At 34.3% G+C, this 11637-nt stretch overlaps 1 protein-coding gene across 5 annotated transcripts in view; it reads left to right on the top strand.

The window, feature by feature from the left end:
* Positions 1-63: 63 nt before the first annotated feature.
* The window catches only part of LOC143197888 (uncharacterized), a 533325-nt gene continuing 521751 nt past the window's right edge, over positions 64-11637 (top strand). For all 5 annotated transcript variants that reach the window (XM_076406675.1, XM_076406678.1, XM_076406674.1 and 2 more), the window contains exon 1: positions 64-347. In XM_076406675.1, the coding sequence (XP_076262790.1) occupies positions 252-347 (96 nt within the window). In that variant the 5' untranslated portion in view covers positions 64-251. The remainder of the gene's footprint in view (positions 348-11637) is intronic.

The following is an 11637-nucleotide window of genomic DNA, read 5'->3' as shown; positions in this document are numbered from 1 at the left end:
TAATTATTGACAGTTACCGGGGAACCGATGCAAAGTTATTTTTAATGCTGATTGGGTCCAGATATTCTGGATTAATGTGAATTAATAAATGTGCCAAATCGGAAAACAGGGAAACATTTGCGTAGGAGATCACAACAGTCTTGCAATAAGGCGATTTCGTTATCAAGCGTGCGTTGTTCCAATCGGTTTTCTTGACAGTTACCGCGTGGAAACGGTATCGAATCGGGAAAGTTTGTGAAAATTGTTCGAAAATGTTGTGTGGTCAATGCAGTGAGGAGAACGCCGACATTGTTATAGATTTCTGTTCGAAGATAGCAGTCGGTGGTTTATGTAAACAATCATATGAGGTAAGGTGGTATATTTAGATGGCAGGTGGCTGATTTATTATTTACGGTTGACGTCAAGAAAATCGTTTTCATCCTGTTAGTGCTTGTATGTGTTATTTGCATTTTTAGACAGCATCAATCGAATATAATTATTCATATATATTTAATGTTTTACCGCATATAAAGTGACAGTAACATATGTAGTATCGTTATAACTAAATGCTAGAACACTATAATATTCTAACGACTATTTAAACGTTCTTTCCTTTAAATCATACAACTCTGAGAATAACTCAGGAACAACAATAAGTTTAATACCAAACTATGCATTAATTCTGATCAAAATTAGAGCAATGATTTTATAATAATTTTGCTTTTAATGCCTTCTTAAACATATATCATTGATTATCAAATGGTTTAATATACTAATATATATATAAGTAGATTATTCTCAGACCTGCTAAAAATGTTTTTGTTTTTGACTTGATAACAGCATATATATATAAAATATTTTCCCTAGATTGTATGGTTTTTTCTGCACTAAATATTATAAAGTTAACTTAGTGGTAACCATAATTTAAAAGAAACGCTGTATTTCATTTTTCTGGATCGTTGTATTACCTCCCTAATATATAAGTTTAATTTTATTCTTCAGATAAATTTAGGTAGTTCATTATTTTTCATAATTCACCCATATTATAATATATTATATATGAGGAGAAATATTTCTTTTATCTATAAAGTTAAATTAAGTATCCCCAATTTAATAGCACTCTTTGTCTGGTAGAGGAAAGTTTTTGGAGAACTAACATTGAAAGTTGCTAGTCCCTGTGGCCGTCATTCACGATGCTTACATGTGACTTTAGGAAGCTTTTGAGCTATATTTTTTAATGTTATCGCTGGTATATATACTCCTATCTCGAGAGAGTTGCTCACTCTCTTCAGTATTTGACGCAACATCCGATATTAATTCTTCGATGCAGCACCTTCTAAATTAGCCACACATTCAACAACTCTTTGAGATTTTTTGTTTATTTTTGCTGACAAGTATTTGTTTGTTATTGCGACCGGAAGTTAATGCTGTTTTTTAGATAATGACGTTTTACAGTTTTTTACCAATTTTAGATTTTTTTCTATATTTCTATGTCATTTAATAAATGCTAGAAATAGTTTGACTATTGAATTGAATATTGAATATTAATTTATCTGATTACTTTATACCTTTTTGTAGAAATTATTTGTATTTACTTTCAAAATGGGTGTCAGCCTTGGCAATCACTTATTCATTTGAACCGAACTTCTTTCCTAGAAGTATTATTTTATTGTATGCCAATATCCATTAGTCGCTTCAAGCCATATCTGGGTTTTCCACCTAATTTGGGTTTTCATTGACTTAAATGGATGTGTTTAAATTGTTTCCTACATAATGTCCCATTCTTGTACCCAAACATCCGCCAATTGCTTCAATGATATTGGAAAGGGATATCTACATCCTCACATCTTTCTGCTATTTAACCCCATAGAACGGCTATATTGAAGTTGAAGCGATTGCGCTAGCTACAGCAGATGCTTCATAATATTCCATTCCTCCTTAATCCAAGGCTGAATTATCATCTATTATCATCTTGAAATATGATAGTCATAATAAGGACTTCGTTATTAATGATATCGAGATATTCATACACGTTCGTTAAAATCCGGCTAGTGATGTAAATGAGAGTACTAGCTGAATACCACGATATGTCCACCCATATCATAATCCACGCTTCCTGATATTTGACTGAAGCTGGCAGTCTGAACCATGAGCCTTTTTAGGGTTTACCATATATAAACCCGACTGTTATCCACTGGACTATGCCACGTTCTGCCAATCATAAAATGCCCTGAAACTGTGATTGTTGCACCACTTTTTTCGCAGTTTAGCATTGGCGTCCGTTATACATAAGCACATAAGTCTTTCACACTCTACAACACAATTTTCTACAGTTATCGTATATTAATCATTTACTCACCTTTAGTTGTTTCCACTCTGTATTGGAAATTGTCAGGATTCATTCAAGTGAATAATCATCTAAATATATCTAAAATTTGTTCTCGACTCCATCATTTGTCAATTTCTTCTTCTTGTGTCTTACCGAGTTCATTCAAACCGAAGTTGTTATTAACCATTCTTGTTTCCAGCACCAAGAATACAAATACAACAATGGTTGTCTTAATGCTATTCTATTTTGTTACCATCTTGCAATCATGCCAAATCTATCCAAATACTAAAATTGAAATAATATATCTTCCTTAATTTTATTATATGATTTTAAAAATTCTATTCTTTTGAAATCAATGTCTGGTAGTTCTATTAGACCTCTTTGTGGGTTACTTTTACACCATTTAAATCCTATATTACACAACGGTGTATGAAGGGATATTCTACATCCCTCACGAAGCGCACATATCTAAGAAAGCTAAGAAAGATGGATACTTTCTAGACTAACAGTTTCTTCCAAAATAATTGTATTAAATTATATTCATATAAAAAAATCTACTCACTGTTTTTATACATTTCGTATATTTGATGTCTGATATACTAACCTCAAGCTGATCTTGATTCGTCACCCACTTCGTATGAGGACGGTTTCTTTGTGGTGAATCCAATATTATATTTTTCATTTTTTAGATATTTTAGTGACAATACCAATAACAATATTCAATGCAGCTGCAACCCTGCTAAACATGCTACCTTTCTAACGAATTATACTATCAAGAGGGGGGTTTCATTATCTCGATCCTGTTCGAAATAACTTACTAGAGATGCAATCTGTTCTGTCTGGCTTCGGCATTTTCAATCAGACTAAGAATAAGCAGCTATTTGGAATTTATCAAAAAAAGCAAAGCGTTAAAACGACGTTTGTCGGTTTATAAACTATAGTTTATAACTAATATTATGAAGATTTTTGACGACCGGACAACTTTCATAGGTTGATTTGGTTGACATGTTTGAAGGTATCACTCAGCATTGTATCTCTTGTTATCTAGAAAAAGAGAAGGAAAATATTGTCATAAAGCAATACATTAAACATCTTCATGACGTAATCTCACTCTTATTTTGAATAGGCTATAGAACGCTTGATATGTAAATTGAGTAATACATACGTGTCGCATTATTTACACGGAATCAGAATTGGCAATATGCATGCAAAATTACTAATTTGCATGGTGCTCATATTATTTTTTCTGTACTCTGAGTATGCCAAACACGAGGCTTATTGAATGATGTGCTACTGAATTATTTTTTTCAATTCAAACTCATGTCACACAAAACTAACACTCTTCATAACCTACAAAAACCCAATTAATTTGTTTTTACTGGAACAAATTGCTTCACAGAATAAAAACCTGATTGTCAGCGACAGTGAAAACACCTGGATAGTTTCCCGATATAGGCGTAATGAAAACATCCCTGTCGCCGACATATTTGCGCAATTATATAACCCGCGCCCCATTGTCGATAACCGACGTCGCGTCCATCAAAATTGAATGAAACACTGTCTGGTCGGCTCCACGAGGGTTTTAATCTAATAAAAGTTCGTTTCGCGTAGTCGGTCGTCCCCCCGGCACTCCCCAAAGGTATCGATTATTTCCTGAAATAGCCTCGTGTAAATAGGCGTAACGGTAGTGGAAAGGTCCATAAATTATCGAGCGAGAACTTTTTATTTCCCCGTTTGGTTAGAGTTCGTTTCGACGCTTAAAATATTCCTTTCGACTTTGCTTCAATTCACAGGTTTAGGAAAAAATATCGCGCTTTTTTTGTAAACATAGTTAAGAATCAATGATGTTAATTAAATTCTCTGTTATTAAGCCTACAAATAAGTTTCTTACTATTAGGCGATCGCATGTTTGGCATATTGTCCTGATGTAAATAACTCCTTTTTAATTCAAAATGTACCTGTGGATTATATAAACGTAGATGAGGTTTCGTATTTGAATTCTGATCATTTTCCTACCCTTATTACTCTGAGTAATATTTTTATATAAAAAAATTACCCCTCAGGTTCATCAATTGGCAAATTAATTGGGAAAGTGTTAAACTACATATTGTATGAATATATTTTTTTTCTATATAGACTTTAAACTCATTTTACCATCTGTGGATTTATCTGGACTGGACTTACAGTTTACCATGGGCTCCGAACCACGGTCCTCTGATTAAGCCTATCGACTGGCGAGTGACCGACCAACTCTAGAAATCATCCTAGAAGACATACGGTCTTACCCAGCCTGGTTACTGGCGTACCTAGGATTATTTTCATTGTCGGATTTTGCATTCTTGCGTAAGACAATCATAAATATTAAACAATCACAAACATGTACTTACGACCATGCCCCATTAGGATTCGAACCCATGACCATCGCAACAGTAGGTGGACCGTCGCTTTTACCTGTCGCCTTTACCACTGCGTTAACCAAGCCGGCTTTTATGTCAGCTAAAAATTATAGATCAGCTAGTATATGAAGAGAAATATGATATAAGATATATTTGTTAAAATATTTCCGGAACCGTGCTACATAAATTACGTTTAAGATCATGTGGGGTAATTACGATATGATACCCCACTGTAACACTTCGATAACTTATGTAAATTATGCATGACTTTTTGCAGTCAAGTCAAACTCTAATAATTTGAACTGTTTGTTTGGGAAATCATTATTTTACAGTCAGAACAAAAAAACGTTTTAGTTTCGTCACGGTGGACATTGCAAATGGGGTTTTTACATGTACTGCACGATATTTTTGTCTTTCTATCCCCTAATCTGCCACAAAAACTAAGTCTTTGATCTGTTGATAAATCTCTTTGACAGGATTCTCTTAAATCGTGACATTGCTCTTCGCAAGGAATAAATATATTGCTCTTGTCACAGTTCTGTGAAAATTATTGCTATTTTGTTTCCTGTTTAGAACGTATGGGAGTGCAAGTTTTTGACAAGTTTGTAAAAAAAGTCGTCGTCTACTTTGGTCATTACATTTTCATTTTTGGAAATTTTTTATTATATATGATATGACTTTTTTTATTATTTAATTAATACATTGTTATTAGTCGTTTCCGCCTAACCTACAATTTGCATTTATGATAACTAAAATCTAGGTATATAACTAGGAGGACCCATCGGCCACTGCTGTATTTTTTAATATATACACCTCACTACACAACACAAGATCAGATGGTTTGATTCTTTTGAGTCTGTGCCCTGTTCTGGTGGGATCCAAAAGCTGCAATATTTCAATATTCTCATGAGAATGGAGTCTTTCCTCATGCCCCCTTGCAATTCTCTTGATTTCTTGACTGACTGTGGGTATCTAAAGGTCTCTATGTAGAAATCAGTCCTATAGTATTTGGGTGCACCCACAGTACTCTCAGGACTTTGTTCTGACAAATTTGTATTTTATTTATGTTACTCTTTGCAGAACATCCCCATAATTGAACTTCGTATGTCCATATAGGTTTCAGTATTTTCTTATATAATAGAAATTTATTATGTACTGATAATTGTGATTTTCCTCCAATTAGCCAGTACATTTTACTATATATCAATTACAGTTCTTTTCTTTCCTTCTTTATATGTTCCTTCCCGCGAAGTTTTGCATTGAGACTCATTCCGAGATATTCAGCGTTGTTGCTATGGAATGATAGTATTATTATGATATGGGCATTGAGTGCAGTCATATCAATAATTTCCATAAAAATCCTGAAAGGCCATCTTCTAGTGGAATGAACACTTGCATATTCTCTATGTTTCACGATGAGACATGTATTGTGCGCTTCGGATATCGATACGCTGCAGGCCATGCGGGGAAACGAAAATACCCCACGTAATTAAATTCAATAATTTGTTAAAAAATGGGCTTAGTAATTAATTTTCTAGGATTATCTGAAGGATTATTAGAAGGAAAAAAGTCACAGAAAAAATTGAATTATTATTAAGAAGAAACCATATCTGGGGTACCGAAAATACACCGCTCGGTCACGCAAAGGGTAACAACACTGCACAAAGTCACTTTTGATGATTATTTCACTGTCTAAAGATTATAATTATTTTGTATATTACAAAAAAGGAAACTTATAAAAATATGGCATCAAACTAGATTCCCAAGAAATATATTTAATGCGAGAATTAAAAGTGACTATATTCGCAACTACCTAAGTTAAGTGTCATTAATAGTAAAGGCATTCATTAACTTTGGAAGGTAAATATTGTAAATTAACCGATATTACAGAACTTGCCAATTAAACATTTTACAGTACACTGTATATAGGCAAAAAGTAACATATAAAAAGGATAGAAGAGATGCCGAATACGTTGAAAGGGCAGTCCAACTCTTAACTAACTTATTTCTAAACTATGCATCAGCCAACAAAATCTGAATAAATGTTAATAAGAACGCGTTATGTCTGGTGAGTACATTGGATATAGCGGTAAATAATATATCCTTTATTACACTTGACTTTTGTTCAAAATTGTCGTCGGTAGATATAACAGCTTAATTAAGTCTTTGCTTTTCGTAATACGCTACACTATACTGATCCAATCTGATACCAACATATAACTGCAATGACCATAGATATTCTAATCAGAATTCATGTGGATGGTTGTCCTGAACTAACTTTTAATTTTTTGCTCTTGGGATTCTTGCAGTTCATTCAATTTTTCTTTGTCAAGCAATGAAACCACGATATTGAAATAGTTCGAATTAGAATTTTCAGAATTCTTATCACATCTTTTCAGATCTTTTTAATGAACGTCTAATGATTCGTACCTGCAGGCATTATAATAGTATCGTCAGCAAAAGCAATTGAGTGTTAAAAACGCATAACAGACGCGGCTATCCGTCTCTCAGTGGACCTAAAGTGTAGTGAATACGTGTTTACGTGACCAGACAAAAGGACTGCATCTCATTTTTATTAGTGTTTAAAATTATTTCATCTTATTTTATAACAGTCCTTTTGAAATTCATTTATAGTATTTATAGTAAAAAACTAGTGCTAAAATAACGTAAGTGGAAAATGAAGTGCGTGAAATAAACAATGTATTTATTTTATTTTTTTTATCCTCTGGAAGTAAATTAAATAAAATATTAAAAATTAAAAAATGGCAAACCATAGTGATTCAACCAAATCACCTGCACACTTTGATATAAGATTAGAACAAACAGCAATAACGCAAACTCCACCATCAGAATGGACTACAGTCATTAACAAAAAACGATTGAGAAGTCCAGAAGAAGAAATCGCGAGGAAACAAACAAGAATCAGTGACTATTGGTTGCAGAAACCGATAGAGACAAAAAACAGTTTTAGCAACCTGTCGGAAGAAATTGAAGAGAACATACAACCAAGCCCTGAAAAAGTTGTTCCCAAACCACCACCAATAACAGTCTATAAGGTAGGAATAATAAAAAACATCCATGACTTATTGAAAACCATTACTACGAACTACACAATTAAAACAGTGAGCTATGAAACAATTAAAATCCAATTGTTCGAAGCGGATCACTTTAAAGTTCTTATAAAAGAATTAGATGAAAGAAACACCCAATACCATACATTCAGGCCAAAATCCGAGAGAACATTTAAATTCGTATTAAAAGGATTACATCACGGGACGGACTTTAACACCATCAAGGTAGCACTAGCAGAAAAGGCCACGAGGTCGTAAATATTCACAATATACGACATCACACGACAAAAAAACCTCTGCCTATGTTTTATATAGACATAAAACCTAATGGAAATAATAAGGCGGTGTATGAAATCACCAAATTGGAAAATAATATTATTAAATGCGAACCACCACATATAAAGAGAATTATACCACAATGCACAAGGTGTCAAGCGCACGGGCACACAAAGACTTACTGTCGCAAATCATATAGATGCGTAAAATGTGCAGGAGAACATAAGACAGGAGATTGTACTCGTAAAGTTCGCGATGAAAAAGTGAAATGTGTTAACTGTAATGGAAATCATCCAGCGAACTACAAGGGTTGCGCAGTTCACAAGCAACTACAGCAGAAACTCTATCCTGCCTTAAGGGAAAAAAGGCATCAACAAAAACAATCCACTACTACCAATCTACCACTACCCACCAGAACAAGTCAACCAGACATAACTTATGCCCAAATAGTTGAAAATGGTTCAGCACAAAAACGAGAGACAATATCTCAGCCTACTGAAACTAGCAACATCTCAAGATTAGAAAATATGATGGCCAAACTAATGGATCAAATGAGTACGATGCTTGGTCTACTCACAACCGTCGTAAGCAAACTTGCCTAATGCCTGAAACCAATAGCTACAAAATCGCCGTCTGGAATGCCAATGGGCTCCAACAACACGCCAGGGAACTAAAAATGTTCGTAAATAAACAAAATATTGACGTTATGATGGTTTCCGAAACACACTTTACGGACAAGAATTATCTGAAAGTTCCTAAATATAAGCTTTATCATACAAATCACCCTGATGATAAAGCACATGGAGGTACAGCCATAATAATTCGAGATGATATAAAGCATTTCGAAAACGAAAAATTCCGCAAAGACTACCTGCAAGCCACCAGTATAACCATAGAGGAAGCCCATGGACCATTAACAATTTCTGCGATTTATTGCCCACCCAAACATAACAACAAGGCAGAACAATTTCAAGAATTCTTCAGTACGCTAGGTAATAGATTTATAGCAGGAGGAGATTATAATGCAAAACATTTAATGTGGGGTTCAAGAATAATAACCTCAAAAGGTAGAGAACAGCTTAAAGCCATAAGGAAAGATAACTTACAACATATCTCTACTGGTGAACCAACATATTGGCCTTCAGACAGAAATAAAAAACCAGATACAATAGATTTCTGTATTACAAAAAATATTGATCCAAAAAAGTGTCAGGCAGAATCATGCTTCGACCTGTCTTCTGATCATTCACCAATAATAGTAACAATTTCTTCAAAAATTACCATCAAAGATAAACCCCCTTCTCTGTGCAATAATAGAACTAACTGGCCCTCATTTAGAGAAAACTTAGACCAAAATATCTCTCTAAATTTACCGTTACAAACTGAAATGGATATAGAAATAGCAGCAATAAATCTTACAAAAAATATACAGGAGGCAGCATATTCCGCGACTCCCAACAGTGAAACATTTCCAAGAAAAAATACACAGATATCATGTACAGAAAAAGATAGCAGAAAAAAGAAAGTTACGACGAAATTGGCAACAGCAAAGGACTGAAGAGAATAAAAGAAAATTTAATAGGGCCATAAAAGAGCTGAGAGATCTAATCCAAATTGAACAGAACCAAGGCATTCAAGAATACCTAGAAAACTTGACATCAACTGAGGCTACAGACTATTCGTTGTGGAAAGCAACAAAAAAGCTTAGGAGATCCCAGCTGCATAACCCACCTATTAAAACAAGCGAAAATAATTGGGCGAGAAGCAATAAAGAGAAGGCCGACATTTTCTCAAAACACTTAAAAAATATTTTTAAACCTTTCCTGTCTCAGCTACATAAAGGTGACGAAAATAAAATTACTAGCTTTCTAGATTCGCCATTTCAAATGGATTTACCGCACGAGAAATTAACGGTCAAAAAAGTTAAACATACAATAATGAGAGAGATTAATATTAAAAAAGCTCCTGGTTATGACTTAATTACTGGCAAAATTTTAAAAGAACTATCAGAAAAGGCTATAAAACTATTAACATATATATTTAATGCTATGCTACGAATTAATTACTTCCCTAGTATCTGGAAAGTAGCTAAAATATTAATGATACTTAAACCAGGAAAAATACCAGAAGATGTGACCTCCTACCGACCTATAAGTTTATTACCAATAATCTCGAAAGTTTTCGAGAAATTATACATAAAAAAACTAAACTATATAATAGAAAAAAGAAAAATTATTCCAGAACATCAGTTTGGCTTTCGCAATAAGCATGGGACCATAGAACAAGTGCATAGACTTGTAAACCAAATAAACGCTGACCTAAATGCCAAAAGATATTGTTCGGCTGCTTTCCTAGACATATCTCAGGCTTTTGACAAAGTATGGCATACGGGCTTGCAGGTTAAACTAAAGAAACTTCTCCCTCATCCGGACTATCAGCTACTAAAATCTTATCTCACTGACAGACATTTTATTGTAAATCAAGGCGATGAATATACCGAACTAAATCCCATTTATTCAGGAGTTCCGCAAGGTAGTGTACTGGGTCCAGTACTGTATCTTCTGTATACGGCTGATCTGCCCACCACAAAAATAACTACTGTGGCAACATATGCAGATGATACAGCAATCTTAGCATCCCATGAAGACCCAGTCACAGCATCAATAAACCTACAAACCCACCTGGAGCAAATACAATTATGGTTGAAGACATGGCGCATTAAAGCCAATGAATCAAAATCCACGCATATAACGTTTACCCTGCGTAGAAGAACATGTCCACCAGTAAATATCAATCATCGTCAACTCCCCCAAGCAGAGCATGTTAAATATCTTGGTATGCATTTAGATCGACGCCTAACCTGGAAGAAGCACATACTCTCTAAACGGAAACAACTAGGACTAAAATTATATCAAATGTATTGGCTCATTGGGCGCAAATCCAAGTTATCATTAGATAACAAGATATTGCTGTATGAGTCTATACTCAAGCCCATTTGGACATATGGAATTCAACTATGGGGTACCGCTAGCAAATCTAATATATCCATCATTCAACGGTTCCAAAATAAGGTGTTGCGTGCCATTGTTGATGCTCCGTACTATATTTCAAATAAAGTGATACAACGCGATATTCCTCTAGAACCTATAACGAGTGTAATCCAACGTGTTTGTGTGAAGTACTTCGAAAGGGTGTCAGTGCATCCCAATGTACTCGCTAATCAGCTAAATATGCGACGTGATAGTGAAGTGCGTAGACTAAAACGTTTAACACCACCTGATCTGATTACTGGACATATGTAGAGTTTAGAATAAGCATTAGAATAAGACTAATTAATTAAAATAATATTTTATACAGAAGATTGCTTAATGAAGTGATTTTCTACATGCCATGTATATATAATATAAACAGAAGAAATACTTATTGCCAATAGGGCAGATTGTGGACTCACGAAGAGTAATAAAAAAAAAAAAAAAAAAAAAAAAAAAAAAAAGCAAAAGCAGTTGGTCTATTACATTTCAACTCATCACTTACACCACAGGTGTATATCCGGTCCTGTCCCAACGCACTGTCAGATGGGGGTCCT

This window comes from Rhynchophorus ferrugineus, unplaced genomic scaffold (genome assembly GCF_030347505.1).
Source record: "Rhynchophorus ferrugineus isolate W39M unplaced genomic scaffold, kcgeb_rfMv2 rfM6, whole genome shotgun sequence".
NCBI classification, from domain to species: Eukaryota; Metazoa; Arthropoda; class Insecta; order Coleoptera; family Curculionidae; genus Rhynchophorus; species Rhynchophorus ferrugineus.
The sequence above is the reverse complement of the archived record's forward strand: the minus strand, read 5'-3'. Positions and strand labels throughout refer to the sequence as shown.